The 20,661-nt window shown below is 45.0% G+C and overlaps 1 protein-coding gene across 1 annotated transcript in view; it reads right to left on the minus strand.

Moving 5' to 3' along the window:
- Window positions 1-563: 563 nt before the first annotated feature.
- The window catches only part of arrdc1b (arrestin domain containing 1b), a 70,158-nt gene continuing 50,060 nt past the window's right edge, over window positions 564-20,661 (minus strand). The window contains exons 3-8 of the mRNA XM_084325332.1: window positions 15,845-15,895; window positions 9,316-9,470; window positions 5,563-5,745; window positions 3,852-4,028; window positions 2,404-2,887; window positions 564-671 (exon numbers count right to left, since the gene is read on the minus strand). Of these exons, the coding sequence (XP_084181458.1) occupies window positions 607-671; window positions 2,404-2,887; window positions 3,852-4,028; window positions 5,563-5,745; window positions 9,316-9,470; window positions 15,845-15,895 (1,115 nt within the window). The 3' untranslated portion in view covers window positions 564-606. The remainder of the gene's footprint in view (window positions 672-2,403; window positions 2,888-3,851; window positions 4,029-5,562; window positions 5,746-9,315; window positions 9,471-15,844; window positions 15,896-20,661) is intronic.

The raw sequence follows: 20,661 nt of genomic DNA on the forward strand, positions 1-20,661 counted from the left end.
ACTAGTTAGGTTTAAGCCTGTTCCATTGATGACCACAAGGGGGCAGACATAGACTACACTGGCACTGATGTCCAGCAGGGAGCCAGCTGTGCTCCACCCAGGGTGATAATGGGTAAGACTGAGGAGGGGCAGGAGGGAAAGTGTTGAACCACAAACACATGTGGGAACAATACAATGAAAGCCAGCTTTTTGGTCATGTCGAATGTGGCCTTTCTAGTGAAATAGGCCCCAAATGGATTTCAAAGCATCACAGATGCAAGAATAGTCTGGAATACACAAACACAATTGATGCCTCTCCTCGAATAGTCTTAACGTCTGAATCCGACGATAACATATTCTACTGGCTATATGTGATATTCTGCTTCTGTTAGGCACAACAATGTTCACCTGCCTCCACTCTGTCTGCACATTGGAAACATGAGAAAGATTCATATAATCCAAATAAAATAAGAAATAAGATATGATCCCTTTTTTTAATAAGTATCAGAAAACAATCTTGTCTTCCATTCACTTCGGCCCAAGGTGACGATGACGACCCCCCTAATTTGTCCAGTGGAGAGTGGGTGGGCTGAGGGTGGATATGAGGCTCCGTCGTCCACTTCCGCTCTATTGCCTGCTGTTGAAGCTGGAGTTGGTGCTGCTGCAGCTCTCCTCGTAGGTGGGCGGGGGCTCTGCAACACAGAGACACAGAGATCTGTCAGAAACAACACCACGCTGTAGTTCAGCGCCACAATGAACCAAGGAAACTATAAAAGAAGGAAGGGTCATCATGTCACTGTGTGTGATTCAAGATTCAAGAGGTTTATTATTTGTCACATACATTTTATACAAGGCATACAGTGAAATGCGGGTGGCCATGCCCGCTTTGATTGTGCAAGAATACAATAGTAAATAGAGTAGAAGATAATAAAATAGACATGATAAAAGTCCTGAGATAAAATGCAATACAACGAATTAAAGGCACTGGGTCCTATGTACACTACTACTACTATACAATATACAGTTTTACTCTATGTCCCTATGCTATACTTGCTATACTATACAAGAACCACAACAAGTTCTTTCCTTAAAGTGACCTTTTCTCTCCTTCCTTTAAAGTGTCCTTTTCTTATGTGTTTAAAGTGACCTGTGGTGCGTTTGTGTGTGAGAAAGTGCAGAATGAGTGTTGTGTGTGTGTGTGTGTTCATGTGTGCTTGTGTGTGGAGAGATCAGTGTTCATTGTTCTGATGGCCTGAGGGAAGAAGCTGAGCATTAGTCTCTCTGTTCTTGTTGCGTGTATACGGAGGCGCTTGCCTGACCGCAGCAGCTTGAACAGGCTGTTGTTGGGGTGGTGAGGATCTTTCATTATTCTGCAGGCTCTGTGTGTTTGGGAACTTTCAGTTTGGCCAACATAGAGTTAAACGGTATCGCCATCATCTACTCGTTTATGATCTGCCATTTAATCACCTCGGATGTCAGAATCATCAGCAATCTGTTGCATTGTTAACTAGGTAACGTTTGGGACATTGGTTGATGTATATTTCCTCAGATAGCTGGTATATTTTTACACCAAAGTCTGGCACCAAGCAGACTGGTATTCTGACGTAATGACCCTTCCTTTTTATACTTTCCTTGCTATGAACAGGATACGTCTGCATGTCGTTATGATTATATATTATAGCTCATGGAATGAACGCCAACAGTCCTGAAAGCTTGAGATTCTCCCCTATGTTGCAGAATTTTAAACCGTGATCTCCAACCTTTAGTTGTACGTGTTGTAATTGATTTGTTATCCTTGCTTTTTGCCTCGACTTGTTGTCTTATAGTTATGATTTTATATGCTGTGTGATTTTATATGCTTTTTTTTGCTCATTTCTGTATGTACCTCAGTTGCCTTTCGAGTTTAAATAAAGGTTTAAAGGTTTGAAAAGAAATGTGTGATTACTCCTGTTTTGAGATGACTGGCTCCTTGGTTTGGCCCAGCAGTGGTGTCTTTAAAAAGACACTACCTTTTAAGGGGTGACAGCGGCTCAGGAGGTAGAGCAGTCGTCTAGTAATCCGTAGGTTCCCAGTTCGATTCCCGCCCCTCCCGGGCAGCGTGTCAAAGGGTCCATGAGCAAGACACTTAACCCCTAATTGCTCCCGATGAGCAGGTTGGCACCTTGCATGGTTGCCTCTGCCATCGGCGAGTGAATGGGTCAAATGTGAGGAACAAATTGCAAAGCACTTTGGATAAAAGCGCTATATAAATGCAGCCATTTACCATTTATGGGGAATTCCATCTAAATTTAGTTGTAGATTTTTTATTTTTTTTTATTTTACAAAAGTAGACTTTTCCCTTGCTTAAGATTCTACCAATCTCATGTGTGTGTGTGCGTGCGCGCGCGCGTGTGTGTGAGGACAAGTCAGTAGAGAGCCACCCACCATGTGGGTAATCCCAGGTGCTGTATTCTGGAGGCAGGATGAGAGGACAGGATGTGGGGACAGGAGTGGCGTTTCCTTCGGTGAAGAAAGGTATGGTGGCCCCCGTGGACAGGCAGAACAGAGCCGCAGAGGGGTTACCCGCGTCCGTCTGTCTCTGGCTCCCGGGGGAGAAGGCTCCTCCCGGGGCGTGGTTGAAGGCGCTCGGCGACATCATGGCGTGGGACTGACCCGTGGGGTCCTGCTGGGAGTGACTCTTGGTGGGGATCTCCTCGCTGGCTACGCCCCCCGCGCCCAGCTCCTCCTCGGCCGGGGGGGCACTGGGGGTCACCCCTCCCGGACTGGGCGCAATAATGGTCGTGGACGCCCCCCCCGAATGAGCCGGACTGGAGGCCGTGGTGGTGGGCCTCGACGGAGACAAGACCACGGCGAGGTTCCCGATGTAGATGGGCAGGGTGACTACCGCCTCCGGAGATTTTAGAGATACCTGTTTTTAACGGGGACACAAAGAAACAATGCCATGGTGTTTGATGGCTCATTTCATTCTGTACAGATAAGATATTGAACGATGGCGGGGGCCTCTTTTTAAAGAGTGTCAAGTTTTCATGTAAAGAGACAAACGGGAAGAAGATACCGTCAACCACGCTGTCATGCTATTGTAAGATGATAAGCGCTGTCCCACTTTACAATGGACTTCATCTATAGACCTTTTCAAAGGAATTCCGTTGCTAGGGGAACAGCTGTGTGCCCAAGTGTATTTCCTGTCGGCTACCAAAGGAAACTATAAAAGAAGGAAGGGTTTACGTAATTGCACATTGGTGCCAAGTGTGGAAACTTTCAATTTGGCCGATTCAATGATTCATTCTCCACATTTAAACAGGTTATGACCTCGGGTGGCATAATTATCGTCAATTTGTTGCATTGTTAACTAGCTAACATTTGATATGTTGGTTGGTGTATATTTCCTCAGGTATCTGGTATATTTAGAATCTTAATACAGGCTTCAATAGAACTGGCACCAAAGTCTGGCACCAAGCGGAGCATAGAACGCTGGTATTCTGAGGTGATGACCCTTCCTTCTTTTACAGTTTCCTTGTCAGCTACTAGATTAGCAAGCGCTAGAACAGGAAATACACTGTAGCCAAAATAGAATGTTTATGAAAAGGGCTATTAGAAATATCCGGACATTGTAAGATTATGAGATTAATGTTAACTTCTAAAATAGTATAAATATCAACTAATCAGGATCAGCTGAGAGCACACACACACACACACACACACACACACACACACACACACACACACACACACACAGTCACACACACACACACACACACACACACACACACACACACACACACACACACACGCACACGCACACGCACACACACACACACACACACACACACACACACACACGTACAGTACATGGCCGATGGGGTCTATCTCACCTGAATGAAGTAGTCTATCTCTATGAGGCTGCAGCCGACCAGCGCAGACTGAGGGAGCGGTGGAACGATGATCTGCTCCCTCCATTCTGCGTGTTTCCCCGCCTTCACCCCGGCGCCCTCCACCTCCGCGATGGTCCGCAGGTCGTACACGGCGCGCTTGGTCTTGTAGGTCACTTTCTTGTAGGTGGAGAAAATGGAGAAACAAGAGGTTATCAAAGCGATCACATCGGGAGGACGACATCTGGTCCCACGATTCTCATGAAGGGATCACAACCTGTTTGGTCTCATCACAGGCGTAGCTTTAGAGGGGGCTGCAGGGGACATGTGCCCCTCAACATTGAGAAGAGGTCAATTTGTCCCCCCTCCAAAAATATAGCTAATATGAAAGACAACCCCCTCCCCAAAAGAGGCGAAATAAAATCCTTCTCACCTGTAACTATACAGTATATTAATATTATTAACCAACAATTTCAGACTCCCCTACAGGACCATCCCATCTCGACCTCTCACTCACTGGTGCATAAAAGTACACAAGCATTTCCACTTAAAGTGCCCCCCCCCCCCCCCCCCCCCTGAACCCCAATGTTGAAACCAACCCTACGCCCTTGTCATCCGGGATGCGTTTTTAATAAAGTGAAGGGAGGTTATCACACAGGCTCCACGTCACTTCAACACAGTGAGTGGCCATTAATTACAGTGATTGTTTTCAAGGGAGATCCTGTAATCAAGTGCATTACCCAGCGATCTCTAGATGTCTGGTATATCTGAGGGTATTACAGCATGGAGAGATACAACCGTTTTACTTTTGTCCGTTCCACAGAATAAAAGTCACCATCGCAATCGTGTTTCTCTGTGATTTGACATGTTTCAGAATAAAAACAAGTTGTCTGGGCTGTAAGTGACTTAACACCGGGAGGGACTTGACTGACTATTTGACCAACGTTTTTTTTTTTTTTTTTTAAATATTTTTCCCCCTCCATTTTCCTCAGATTTTTCTCCCATCCCAATGTTAGTCGTTATGCGAATTCCCAATCCCCTTCCTGGTCGCTGCGCACTTACCCCCCACAGTCAGATCATCTGGGAGAGTGGAGGCTACCACGTGCTTCCTCCGACACACGTCCAGCCAATCAACCGCTTCTTTTCACCTGGCAGCGCGGATATTCTCCGAGAGGGCGTAGCGTGTGGAAGGATCACACTATCCCACTCAGGTCCCATCCGCGCTTAGCAGGCGCCCCGACCGAACTGTAGGAGTCGCTGTTTACAACGACCCGGACCCACCCCGCCAGCTTCTCCCACCCTCTAATACTGCCAATTGTATTAGTGTGAACGGCCAGCCAAGCTGGTGACAACCCCGGAGCTGTGAGCTGGATTCACAGCTCCGGGGTTGGTGACGAACGCAATCTCTGCTACGCCACCTAACCGCCCCCGTTTTTTGTTGTTTTGATGTTTTGTATGATCTGAGGTGAAAAGTGGTGGGATTATTCTAAAATCAATAATCACATGTCATTGGATAGAGATTTTATTCACTGGATGGGTAAGTGATACAGTTTTGTCACTTTCCAGGAGTAGACAAGAATCGAATTTGGATTGAAATAAAACAATGTTGTCAATATTTTGTCATACATTGGTAATTAATTAGTACATCCAGACAGATGAACTGCCTTCACCATATTCACACGCTGGCCATTTTGCCGTCACGTTGAGGTGTTACCTGTATGAGGCTGGCCAGCACGCAGCCGGTGTCCTTGCCAGACTTGTTGTGGATCTCGGCGGCCAGTCTGATGACCTGGCCGGGGGTGTAGCCCCTCAGGTCGCTGCGAGCCTTCAGCATCAGGATCCCGGTCTTCACCAGGAGGTAGCTGAACTTCTTAGTGGTCACAGCGTAACTGGGTTGCTAGGGAGACGGAGAGAGACAAGGTCACGTGATGTTTACTGTGTAGCTTGTTCATTTGTGGCATCAGGGGTCACTTTAGTCGAGGCACTGCAACAAGCGAGTCTTCTCGAGAACAATGGACGTTCAACTTTTTTTATGTAATCAGGAAGGTCGATTAAAAAACAAATTCTTATTTACAATGATGGCCTGGCGAGAGGACAAAAGGGCCTCTCGAAGGGTAACAGGGAAAAGGGGAGAACAAAAAGAAATAGAATTGTTGGACACAGATAATACATACATCACAGAGGTAAGGGAAATGATGAAAACACACACCAAACAAACAACCAAATAAAATGACAAAGTATGTAAGACATGAAGCAACAATTTACATGCCAGTCTGGGTGACAGTTGCAGGTGTGTGTAAAAAAAACTCTGCGATAGAGTCCTTAAATGTATGACAGTGGTAGAATGGTCGTCTGGTATTCAGAAGGTTCCCGGTTCGATTCCGGCTCCTCCTAGAAGCATGTTGAAGTGTCCTTGATCAAGACACTTAACCCCTAACTGCTCCTGATGAGCAGGTTGGCACCTTGCATTGGTTGCCTCTGTCATTGGTGTGTGAATGAGTGAATGTGAGGCATACGTTTGATTGATTGAAACCTTTATTTATACTCAGGAGAGCTCTGAGGTGAGGCCACCTCATTTACAGAACTGCTGAGTGTACAACAAGATAAAACAACAAAACAATGTGCAGTGCAATCAGTTAAAAACAGTTACAACATGAATCATAGATAAATTAAATCAGACATTTAAATTCCATAAGGGAAGGAAGAACTTCCAACTTGAACTTTGACTGAATGGCATTCCAGGACAAGAGAAGAGAATGCTGTCCTGCCGAGTCCTGTACTAGTCCGTGGTACTTTAAATGTGATCCAGTTACTAGATCGTGTTTGATGGGCTGAATAATTCCTGTCCAACAGGGCAGCTATATACGGTGGCTGTTTGCCGGTCAATGCCTTGAAAGTGTACAAGATCGAGCCAATGATAGTCTCGCCGAGCTGCCCGGGATGGCCAACCAACCTTACTGTAAAGGATACAATGGTGTGTATCATACCTATCTCCAGTAATAATAATCCAAAAGTGCAGAGTGGTACACAGAGTCGAAGGGTTTCAGGGTGGAAGCTGAAGCATGACGATAAATGACATCTCCATAATCAAGAACATAATTATACAAATATTGACTCAACAACTCTTTTCGGACAGAATTGAGGGAATCTTGAGCGATTTCTACAGAAAGCCAACCTTTTGGTGCAGCTTAGACGCAAGTTTCTCAGTAGGAAATTTAAAGGTAAAATTTTTGTTCATCCACAGGCCCAGATATTTATATTCAGTGACTCTGCTGATTTGTGTACCATTTAGTGATGATATCTGTAAACTATTGTAATAAAAGAAAATTGCCCTGGAAAATATCATGAATTTAGTTTTATTAGAATTGAGAACAAAGCAAAGCAATAAAAGAGAGCTGCAAGTTTTCAGTAGCTAACTGCACAGAATCTGCCATACAATAGATAACTGTGTCATCAGCATATAAATAAGCTTGACCGGATCCATTTAAAGATGATAAAATATTGTTTATGTAAATTGTGAAGAGGACCGAACCCCCTGTTTACTAGTGACTCCAATACTTTTGCCAAACAGGGCAGCCTAGAGATTGGTATATAGTAGGGATGCTCGATATTGGCTTTTTTACCGATACCGATATACCGATATTGTCCAACTCTTAATTTCCGATAGCGATATATGCAGGGTTTTAACTTTCCCCCCCCCCAAATTTTTTTATAATTTCAGGTAATTAACATTACATATCTCTTGTTGTGGAATTAACACAACATTATGCATACTTTTGACAATAAATAAAACCAGAATTTGTTCTTACTTGTTTGCCTGGGTAACTAAAGGTTATAGAAATGTAAAAAAAAAAAAAACTATATTTTCCGATATCACATTTTAATAATAATTTGATAATATCGGACATCCCTAGTATATAGTTATCTAAATGAACTCTCTCACCTCCCTTATGTAGTGGGAGTACGCTAGCCGATTTCCACTCAAGAGGAAGCTTACCAGAGGCAACAGAGATATTAAATATGTAAGTCAACTGCTCAGTAATAACTGGAGCAGCCAGTTTGATAAAGTAAGCCTCCAGGTCATCTTCACCAGTGGAGCACTTATTGTCTAATGCTACTACTGCTTGATAAACCTCATCAAGTGTAAATGGGATGAGAGAAAGAGACATTTGACCCTGACTATCAGTTGCAGCAGCTGAAAGAGACCCAGTTATATTTCTGATAAAAAATAAGTCCTGCCTCAGCAAAATGCTTGTTAAATAACTGACAGATGTCATTCTTATCAGAGATCTCATGGTTGTTGAATTCAATATGGGTGGGAAGGAAATTAGAGGATTTGTTTTTGTTTACATTTACTGCACTCCAAAATTTAGCAGGATTAGAATATTATGCATTTGTAACTAGATCAAGGTAATAGTCTGTTGTAAAGCACTTTGGATAAAAGGGCTCTATAAATGCAATCCAAGTGAGAGGGGATCAATTTGTCTTTTGCATTTGCATGCAAATTGGAAGGAGGATTGGCCGAAGGAAGTGTTAATACAATTTTCAATCAATCAATCAATCTCCTCCCCACTGCATGTATATATTCTCTCCCTGCCGTATGTCTATTTCTCTCCCACCCACCCACCCCCTCCTAATGTACAGTCCCCTCCCCATCATATGTATATACTCTGTCAGGATCTATGGGTAACAGTACTGTATATTTGAATACCGTTTATGTCACAAATGTATCAGTACTAAATACCTGTATGTCCCTATGCCATAAATGTCATGTATGTTGTGTATGTCATAAATGTCAATATGAATTGAAAATGGGGGACCCTGATGTAAACAAGACAAACGTCTTTCTCTGGTCTGCATCCCCTTAACAATTGTGTGTATTGAGCCGTACTGTATTGTACCCATTCTGCAATCTGTTAAATAAAGTTTTCATTCATTCATTAATTCATTCATTCAACCTCTAGCGAGATATGGTGACCAGCTCTGGTGTTATAGGGAGTAGATGACCATTTTAACAGGTGTATCAAATAAGAAGGGGTCAGACCAAGGAGAGTTTTGTAAGACGTGCATAAGAGCAGCATGGACAGAGAATGATGAAGTCATGGCAGTAAACGAGACAATTAGATAGATGCTGCTCTGCCCTGAAATAAAATAAGCCTTGATCTAGATACAGCCTGATCAAATAAGTGCATGCTCTGCAGCTTAGAGTCCATCCTTCTCCATCTCGCCCTAAATCATTTCTGTCAGATATTAAACTCTACTGCCATGGGCAGTAGGCAGGGGAACAATGGCAATTGTTCTACGGTATTTGGATAAGAGTAGTGAGAAAGCGTGGGGCCAAACGATCAGAGATAACCTACAGTATGAACAGAGACTGAGACTGAGTGTATGTCATGAATGGAATTCGATTAGGAAAAAAAGTATTGAAAGTATTGAAAACACGTCAGACCCGCAGGCTCTATCTAACCTCAATGTCGGGCACTTCGTTGAGGTTGAGCAGGTTGAGCAGGTAGAAGGCCCTCTGGGCTTTGTAGTCCTTGGAGAAGCGAGGCGTGTCAATGACCGCTCTCACGCGGTAAACAATCTTCCCAAAGGGCCCTTCGAAGGACGTCGGGGCAGAAGCTGCAGGACAGACAGAAACATTTGAACCCTCTTGTTATGCTCCTGTTTCACACACAACAGTTATGTTCCCACATGTTTAAACCTCCTCCCAGCAGTAATAAAACACATTCTACCCCATTTGTAGTCTATACGACTTATCAACTTGTCATTCATCTACTTCAATGATATGAACTAGTTTATAGCTCCGACCAGCAGCTCTATAGCTCGCTCTGTTGGTTGGTTGGTCCACGAAAGTGTCGCCACCCTCTAGCGGCCACAGTTTTCGCCCTAGGAGGCTGACACTTGACGTGGGTGTGAGTGTGTGAATGCATGCACGAACGCGGTCACAGCTATTGCCGATTTGCGATTGTTTGTACTTAATAGTCTATACAGACCTCATTTATCTTATGATACACCAATGATTTTCATTACGAAAAAAATTTCAACCTCTTGATTGTTTTCCCCCATGATAAATCTAGGGTGCATAATATGTTTATGTTGCTTGCATTATAGTCATAGACTTGTCCGGCAGCGTGGCTACACGGGTAGAGCCCCGGACTCATGATCGGAAGATCGCGCGTTGGAGCTTCGGTCCGTCTGTCTGTCCTCTGGACTTGACAGTAACAATGCCTCTGTCATGGTGATAGGGACATTGTACACGAGTGCCGTCCTTCGGATGAGACGTTAAAACCGAGGTCCTGACTGAATTTGGTCATTAAAGAACCCAGGGCGCCTGGCGCAAAGAGTAGGGGGTTCCCCGACGTTCCTGGCCAAATTCCCAATCTGGCTGATATCAATCCCTGTCTCCTGAGCCTTTCAGCCATTGTGTAGTGTGACATTGTGCCTGGTGCCAGTGTATGGCAGCCATTGAGCCTGAGGTTGGGTGCTACACAGTGGTGGTGAAGGAGGCAATTTCCACCCTACATTCTAAAGCGCTTTGGGTGTCTAGAAAAGCACTATATAAATGCAATGATCATTCATTCATTCAATCAATATTTTTTTTTTTTTTTAAGATTTTATTTTTTAGCGTTTATCGCTTTATTTCTACTGGGCAGTCCAGTAGAGAGAGATAGAGGAGGAATGGGAGACAGAGTGGGGAGAAGACATTCGGCAAATAACGACGGGTTCGGGAATCGAACCCGGGTCGGCCGCTGAGCGCGCTATGTGGTTTGCCACTGGGGCGCCCTATCTTTATTTAAACTCTAAATTATACTGAGAGTGGCATTCTCAGTGAGTATTTACATTCACATAATCACCGTCAATAATATCATACAAAGTAGAAAGAAGCTAAAAAGAAAAAACAATAATAGAACATTTAGAAATAAATAAAACAGTACAAATATATATTTTAAAATAGAACCCTTTAAAACACTTAAAAACAATTACAGATTGTGGTGACTTGCTTGGTCACCGGTGCTCTAAATTGACCCATGGACTCTAATGCATCTGATTTAAATGTCCCCTGCAGGGTGTTCCACGATTCAGGAGCACAGATGCTAAAAGCCGATTTACCAAGTTCAGTATAAACTCTAGGCACTTTAAATGTGAGCCAATCATCGGTTAGTGTGCCATAGGCGTCCAGAGGTCCATTCCATTAGTGAAGTAATGTCATTTGGGTAATCTCCAATTATGGCTTTATATTAGAAACAGATGCCATGCATCATTCACTGGATCTGCACTCTGTTTCAGCACTCGTTTCCAATCTGCTGCTTGTTTCCAATCTGCTGCTTGTTTTCAATCACCATTCTGAACCACCGGGTCAGACCCAAACAGTACATTTGCACCGAGTGGTGCACAGGCTTCATGAAAACATCACATTGGTCATTTTACATGTTCATATCCCCACTGTTATCAGCGATGTTAAACTCAAACACAATAGGATGGTTAATTACACTTATTAGTTTTACTCAGAGAGAGAGATAGAGAGATTGATATGAGGACAAATGAAGCAGGGGGGGGGGACGCTTGTTGATGATCTGAGACACAGTAGTAACCAGTAGATGCAAGATAACAACCATTAAAGTCACGCTGGATAGAAAACTATTCTAAGAAAAGCATTGGTCATTGTGTGTTTGGTCTTATCAGGAGAGCTGTGCTGCACTGCAGGAGAGAGACAGAGAGTGGGTGACAGTTCCTAACAGCACTGTCAAACCCCTTCAGCCTGATCTGTGCAGATCCTGTCCTAAATGGAGGAGGAGGAGGAGGAGGAGGAGGAGGAGGAGGAGGAGGAGGAGGGCACCGTGTTTATTTAGTGACTTCAGAAAGGACAGAGGAAAGAGGGAGGGAGGGAGGGAGGGAGGGAGGGAGGGAGGGAGGGAGGGAGGGAGGGAGGAGGGAGGGAGGGAGAGGAGAAGGAAATCTAAGACGTGTGAGACAAATATAACTGTCTGGGGAGACAGGGTGCCGTTTAGGACAGAGGAGGACACAAAGAGGACGGATCAGATAAAGCCCACTGTGACATTCTGATTCCTGCTACCATACTATAAATATATAAGAACGAAGAGGGCGGATCGGATTCAAAGCCTATAACGTTCTGATTCCTGCTACCATACTATAAATATATAAGAACGAAGAGGGCGGATTGGATTCAAAGCCTATAACGTTCTGATTCCTGCTACCATACTATAAATATATAAGAACGAAGAGGGCGGATCGGATTCAAAGCCTATAACGTTCTGATTACTGCTACCATACTATAAATATATAAGAACCAAATGGATGATCAGCACACATGCAAGCTCAGGCACAGAAAACACACACAAACACACACATACGAACAAACACACATACAAACATTCACACACACACACACACACACACACACACACACACACACACATACACATACAAAATTCACACACACACACACACACACAAATACGCACGCACACACACATTATCTCTCTCTCTCTCTCTCTCTCTCTCGTTTCAACCTCATCCCGACTTTCATCCTCATAATGAGCTTAGTTACTTCTAGCCGATTAAGGTGTTTTCCAAACATACAATTATCTCTCTCTCTCTCTCTCTCTCTCTCTCTCTCTCTCTCTCTCTCTCTCTCTCTCTCTCTCTCACCCTCTCCGTCTCTCACCCTATCTCTCTCTGTCTGAGCCTTTATAGCATCCATTCCAATTTCCCCCTGATCCTCATTTGAATGATAATGCCAGTGTGGCGGCTGCTCCCGGGACCGGCGCGCTGCTGTCAATAAAGATTAACCAGGAGAGCGGGGATCGTAGTCCGGATGCAGACGGGAGCAGGTTCCTTGCCTGGGAGAGAAGGTGTGGAGGCACTAGAGGGTGGAGGCACTAGGCTGCCATCCCCGAGGACACACTGGAACCTGCTGCCTGTAGCTGTTAAAACTAGCCACGGCTTGTGCAGTCAGTCGGCCGCTGGACTGATAATGGAGAGCTCACTCCGGCTTGTTCATTCATTCATTGTATTTTTATTTCTTTTTATCCACTTTTTCTCCCATTTTCTACATTTTTCTTCCATCCCACTTTCGTAATATCCAATTCAACCCTCCCCTGTCACGAACGCTGTTTCTTGCCTCCCACAAGCCGGCTGCGATGTGGACTAAGTCATACATAGCACAAGTCCCCTCCGGTACTTGAGGTAACAGCAGTCGCATCTTTTCACCTGCGCAGCTCGATCTCTCAGTGGCGAGGAGTAACGCGTGGGAGGCTCACGCTGCCCCCGACACTTCCTGATTCTACTGTGCAGGCGCACCAACCGACCTGTAGGAGTCGCTGTCCACAATGCCCGATCCCCACCCATCAGTTTCCCACCCCCTAATACGGCCAATGTGTATTAGTATGAACGACCAGCTAAACTGAAAGCAATGTGGAGCGCTGGGCTCGAACAGGCGAGCCCAGCGTCTCCGCATTCGTGGCGAGCGCCTTGCCCACTACGCCACGTAGCCGCCCCTCATTCATTGTATTTATATAGTGCTTTTCTAGACACTTTTTCTTTTTCTTGTCCTCACTGTTCCTATAGTTTTGTTTTAATTAGTGACTCATGATTTTATCCAAATTCTTATTCTACTTTTTCTATCTGTTTTTTTTTTAACTACTGTCTGTTGTTGTTGTCATTTATTTCTGATTTCGTTTTATTGTGTTTTTATAAAGCTGTAGTGTAAAGCACCCTGTGCATTCGTGCTGTGAAGGGTGCTATATAAATAAAAGTCATTCATTCATTCATTCAAAGCGCACCCCACAATGTAGGGTGGAAATTGCCTCCTTCACCACCACTGGTAGCACTCAACCTTGGGCTACGCAGGCTCAATGGCTGCCATACACTGGCACCAGACACACATCACACTACACAATGGCTGAACGTCTCAGGAGACAGGGATTTATATCAGCCAATTAAGGGGAAGGGATGATTAGGTGGCCTTGATGTCAGAGACCTGATTGGGAATTTGGTCAGGAACGTCGGGGAACCCCCTACCGTTTACGATAGGCGCCCTGGATTCTTTTAACAACCGAATTCAGTCAGGACCTCGGTTTAGCGTCTCATCCGAAGGACGCCATTCGCAGCTGTATGGTGTCCCTATCACCGTAACAGGGGCATTGTTACTGACAAGTCCATAGGACAACAACACCACTTTCCGACAGCAGCCTTGACCGGGGCTCGAAGCGGTGATCTTCCGATCATGAGTCCGGAGCTCTACTCACGCTGCCGCTTGCAGAGACCAACGGCTGCCTGCTGCTGTATTCCTGGACACACTCCTTCTCTCCTCTCCTCTCCTCTCCTCTCCTCTCCTCTCCTCTCCTCTCCTCTCCTCTCCTCTCCTCTCCTCTCCTCTCCTCTCCTCTCCTCTCCTCTCCTCTCCTCTCTCTCTCCTCTCCTCTCCTCTCCTCTCCTCTCCTCTCCTCTCCTCTCTTCTCCACTCTTCTCTTCTCAGCACTCTCTTCAGCGGGCAGCCACGTGTCTTGTTTGGAACGGCCTCTGCTCCTTCCTATAGTGTCCTAGAGCTGCTTCATCATCTACTGTACATCTTGCAGCAGAACTCGAGAACTACTAGGAAGGTCTGATCACTAAGTGTGTCTGACTCTTACCACCTAAACTGCACAGACTACAACGTATGACGTATATCACGCCGGTCAGGGTACCTTATGTATACTGTACTTACTCATATATTCAGATTCTAAGTGTTATTGATGAGTACATAAATACTCATCTGCACCTTTTACACTGCCTACTTGCTCATTATGCTTATATTCAGAGTTATATTGTTTACACTGTTTATTTTGAGCTGTACTATAATTGTATTGCCTACATTTATGTCTTCTACTATTAATACCATGCCCGTACCTGTACCTCCCCTGTGCTGCTATGACGCCTACATTTCCCCAAGGGGATAAATAAAGGAATATTTGATCTTATCTTAACCTGTCAGTGTTCAGGCATAAACAGTACTCTGCATGGAGACGAGTGTCATTGCAGTTGTCCAGTAGTCTGTTCTAAAGGGGTGCAAAGGAGAGGATGTTCCTTAAGCCCCTTAAGCCCCGTCAGACCCTGTTCTAACTGTGCCAGCAGGGGGCAGTGACATCGAGGCTTACTGTGCCGTGATCCACCCATCACCGGCGGTATAATTAACACGGTTCTCTTATCGCCCGGGGGCATGTGGAGGGGGGGGGCATGACGACTAGGGGTGATGGGGTAAACCATGGGGCCATGAAGAGCAATTAAAGAGCGACAGCACCACGCTAAAAATAACCTAGCCCCATCGTCTCTCACCCCCACCCAGAGAGAGAGAGAGCACCACACACAGCCAGGACTGCACTCCCTGTGCCCTCACACCTCAATATTCACCCTCCAGGCGGATCCAGCTGGGAACAGAGGCTGGTCGACGCACGTCCGGACGTTCCCAGAGCCCCACGGGGTGCCGGTACGACGCTCGGCTACTCCGCCACTCGTTTGCACTGTGAGCACTTTTTGCGTGCATTTTTGTTACTCTTCCCACGGAGGTGACTTCCACGTCAGCGATGTTTTATACGTCATCCGCTCGCAGTAGACATTAGCCTCGGGCACGTGAGGTATACAGTAAGTGGGGCGTGAGGCTGGAGCAGCTCCCTGAGTCCTCGGCTCTGAGCATTACATTATGTACTGAACAATCTTAAGCCGCTGCTATTAAAGATCTAGGCTCCTCGCCAATATTTCTTTCTTTTATTACGTATCACTCCACTTAGTGTCTGACACTTCGGTACACACGCTCCGCCCTGTTCTGAACGAGCACGTTATCAGTGGCCATTATTATTGTTATCATCTGCGAAACCACTTATCAGATTGTTTGTCGCTAATTGGATCCCTGTTGTCAGAGTAACTCCAGGGGGACAATAAGTAGAGGAGGAATGAGGTCAGACAGGTTCTCTCTCCAGACGAGGACCCAAACTTACCGGGGATGAGAAACTGGAAAGGGAAGCTGTATTCGCCCGCTGCCAGCGTTCCTGTGAGAGAAGAGATGAAGATTGGTCATGAATACAATACTGTACTCGTGAACCGACGGGTGATAGAAAGATCACCTTAAGGTCCACAACACAGGACGGGAACTCTACACACATCGAATTGCATTGCGGTGTAATATGGTAGAGGGTATTTCCTGGTATTTCCAGGTCAGCCTACAATGGCGACAATTTTATACAAAGGTTCTTTTATATATATGTGTGTGTGTGTGTGTGTGTGTGTGTGTGTGTGTGTGTGTGTGTGTGTGTGTGTGTGTGTGTGTGTGTGTGTGTGTGTGCGCGTGTGTGTGCGTGCCTGTGCATGTGTCTACATGTGTGCGTGCGTGTGTGCGTGCCTGTGCGTGTGTGTACATGCGTGCGTGCGTGTGAACGTTCACACAGCCCCAAGTAGAGAAGGCTCCCCACCCAGGTGAGATACACCACCACACCTCCGAAGCTTCACCTACTTTCCTAGCGGATGGAGTTTCGCTGACATGCTGCCTTTATTGTTCAAACGCAGCTCCGGTGAGAGATCCTCTCACCCCCCCCGATAACACTACAGCGTGTTGTTTTCGCTCAACAACCGGGGTCAATGATAATGAATCATGTGAAACGGAGACGGCGACCGCGGGAGACGATGTGGGACAGGGTGTGGGTTTCCTGACGGCCAACAAGTGTGCGACCAGGAAAGTTTGATCGTTTTTCCAGGCAAAGTTAATCAATGACTAAAAGCAAAGGCAAGGCCAGGCTGTGATCGACCCAAGATAGACTGCATTCCTAAGCGTCCCCACGGCAACACGGCACATCGAAGAGTCAAGGTCCCCGTGGCGATTCCCCTTTTCACAGATTCAAGGGGTTTGTTATGATAGAGGGTGTTGAATGTAGAGACGGACAGCAGTGGTTCAGTGTAGACTGTGGACCCCCACATCGATACGCAATGTGCCATGGATCCCCGTTTCCTAATGTCCTGTTTGGGAGTTTGGAGATGACGACAGAGGAGTACTGACTCCTCTAGTAATTCCAATGCAGTCCTTCATTGTTCTAACTTCTAGTGAAGAAACATAGTGAAGTTTCTCTTGGGGACCCCCTGGAAACCCCTCAAGGACCCCTGCCAATATGAGAACCACTGGCCTACAGTGCATAATTAACACATATGTTCTGATGTTAGGTTCTGTGTATGTATTCAGATTGTCATAGAGGTATTAATTAACTTACTATTATTATTATTATTATTATTATTATTATTATTATTATTATTATTATTATTATTATTATTATTATTATTATTATTATTATTATTATTATTATTATTATTATTATTATTATTATTATTATTATTATTATTATTATTATTATTATTATTATTATTATTTGTATTCATACCTTTAGGGGGCTATTGGTATATCAAGGAGCCATATTGGAGGAGGTACAGGATGCTTCAACTCTACAGACGCGTGTCTCTCTCAACAACAGGCAGGTTGAGTCATCATGTACATACATATAATTAGATAGACTGTCATGTACTAAGCAGCCTCCACATGGGCCAGAATAGATCGCGCACCTCCCACACACACACGCACACGCACACTCTCACACACACACACACACACACACACACACACACACACACACACACACACACACACACACACACACACACACACACACACACACACACACACACACACTAGCACATGGAATAGAGAATGAACTGAACTGAACTGTAGGTATTCAATGATGAGGATGTGACTGCATGGTTCCAATGTTGTTGTTTTTCTCTACTGTATGTTTTTTAGGTTTTTATATACAATGTTTCTGTATGAAATGTGATCATTTCTATTACTTTTTATATATATATATATATATATATATATATATATATATATATATATATATATATATATATATATATATATATATATATATATTGTACAATGCAGCAGAGTCTGAGACAATTTCCTCTTTGAAGTAAGCATTACTGGTTTCATTTTGATGTAAGTGTTCTGAAACCTCAAACATGGTGGCAACTAAGCTCCACTTATGGGAGAGAGTCAAAACACAAGGTACAGAAACATTCCTCGGTGTCCGTCTCAAGACAGAAGGAGTGCGTTGAGTCTCTCGATACAAAGTGGTCTAAAACGTGGTCTAGAAACTGAGAGCTTTGAAAGATAAGATCTGTCTCTCAAAAACGAAGTCCCCCTTCTTTCCTTAAAGGTCCCCCTACACGTGTTTTTAACACTTTAAATGTTGTCTATTGAATAACAATTTGTTTGGTATGATCTTTTCACCAAAAATGTTCAACAAACTACAGACAATGTCTTAGCGGCCTCCCTACACCTTTGCCTTTGATTTATGAAGTCCCTATATTGTAGTCTGCCCTGTTGTTCTGACCATGATTGCGTTCCTTTCTGCTCTGGTGATGTGCGCTGTTAGATTATCGTGTTCTCAGCCCTTATCAACCCGTCATCTGCCGTTCCGTGAAGTCTCTGCATTGTGCCTTTAGTTGTGATGATGGCAATCTTACTGGCTGAACACTGTCCCCGTAATGCATCCAGGCAAAAGAATCAACTGGAAACGTGGTCTCTTTATCAGCGGGATGTTTATTTTCAGAATGAAAAGTTTTTGATGGTCTAATGAACCTAGATTAATAGATTCATCTCTCGATACCCGCTCGGTGGTTGCAGCCTATCTGTTCTATTAGCCTGTAGCTAGCTCTGTCCTCGTGGTCGTGGTTTCCCCTTCCCCCTCCCAACCGTCGTTTAGAGAGCTGGGAGGAGCTCAGCTCAGCTATCGGTGTGATTTGTCTCGCCGTCGCCACCTCGTCTGACTCAAACCGGAAGAACTCACAGCTATAAAGTCTATTCCCTAGCAACGGCTGCCAGCCCATAGCCATGCCCGCTAGGGATGGGTACCTTTCACATTTGAACCGATACCGGTACCGGTACCGGTACCTGTGAATCGATACCGGTACCCAACGGTACCTTTTTCGGTACTTTAGTCTCAAGAAATTTAATTTACCTACCTCAGTCGTAAAAAAAAAATCCAAACTTCAAATAACTACAATTTCGACAGTTTTTGGCTTGTCATTGCTCCGACTGCTTTGTTGTAGAATCAAGTCAAATCCTAGGTAAGCATATATTGTGCGTGTGAACGTTGACATGAAAAAAAAAAAGTAATCTGGTATGTCATAAATGTATAGATGTAGCAGTACTGTCTATCTGTATGTCGTGTGTGTTATATAATGAATTGAAAATGGAGGACCCTGATGGAAACAAGACGAAAGTCTTTCTCTGGTCTGCATCCTCTTAACAATTGTATGTATTGAGCTGTACTGTACTGTACCCATTCTGCAATCTGTTAATAAACTTTTCAATCAATCAATCAATACAGCGAACAGGTCAATTAGCCACCATGACAGGTTTGCAGGATTGGTGGCGTCACACAGGCGGGAAGTACAGAGAAGAGGAGAAGAGGAGTTAATTGTAGAAAAGACACACTTTTGAGTGGAGGGGAGTATGATGACCGATCTTCCTTGCTGCCCAATTTTCCCGGGGGCGAGTTTTTCTTTTCTTCCTACAGTAGGATGGCAACGCAAACTGCCGTGGCCTCCGACGTCACGTTGTGATTGGCTGAGATGCTCTCCACTCCGGTCAAACTGTTAGCTAGAGGCCTTATTGTCGCTAAAGGCTTAACTACGATGGTAAATCAATGAATATAATCGGACAGAATGTATGTGAAAATAGTTAGCTACCTAACTAGCCACTTCATTGTCGCAATCTTTGCCAATAGATAGGTGCCTAAGCAATCTAACGATGCCCCCGGGGGGGGGGGGATTGGGAAGACGGGGTAATCACAGGGACCTTTAACTGTGTCCGTATGATGTCAGTTTAAGTGAAGCCACACCGCCCAGATAGCACATTAGCCTGTCAGCTGCAGCACTTTGTGCTCAGGGTAATTTTGTGCCAAACCATGAATCAGCAGCAGGACTCCTCTGCTCGGCCTTTGTCTCAACAACCCATCATGGCGTTTCAAAAACCTCTCTTGTCTCTCTCTCTCTCTCTGTTTACATTGTAGAGAAGAAGAAGAAGTCTTTATTTGTCATGCAGATTTAACACACACACATGCGATGGGCGACCCACAGGAACATACACACACATGCACTGAGTCGCTGATGAAATGTTCTCTGCACTTCCCATCCCATCGTCCTTCCCCCCCAGGGCAGCCGGGAGCAGTGCACTGCAGTGTGCACCGCGCCTGGGGACCAATACAAGTGCTCCTGTCCATAGTCGTCAGAGACGCGACAGAGTTAGCGATCTGTTCTGCATGTTTTTCCATTGGGTTTATCTTATTGGGAGGGGAAACCCTTGCGAGTGTAGCCGGTGTGATCTTGTCTGCGTTGTGTTTTAGTCGATTCGACCCCTGTTAAGGGATCGCCCTGAGTGGGAGTTGAACCCCGGACGCCCGCATCACAGACCACTAAGCAAGAAGTGAATTCACTACTTGCTTCCGGGTCTGGATGCCTCTGGGGAGTGAGTTTACTTGCAGTACCGCTTACCATCCACAGCCACGTCACTACTTGTACCCGTGACTGTGGATATACTGCGGTACCTCCGTTACACGAGCACGGGGAGAACATGCAAACACGGCAACCTGGTCCCCAAGCAGGAATCGAACGCAGGACCTTCTAGCTGTGAGGCGACAGTGTTAACCACTACACCACCGTGCCGCCTAACTGCCTATTTTGTACACAGGCAAGGTAATGGTATCAAGGC

The sequence above is a fragment of the Notolepis coatsorum genome, assembly GCF_963971535.1.
Source record: "Notolepis coatsorum genome assembly, chromosome: 11".
Taxonomy (NCBI): domain Eukaryota; kingdom Metazoa; phylum Chordata; class Actinopteri; order Aulopiformes; family Paralepididae; genus Notolepis; species Notolepis coatsorum.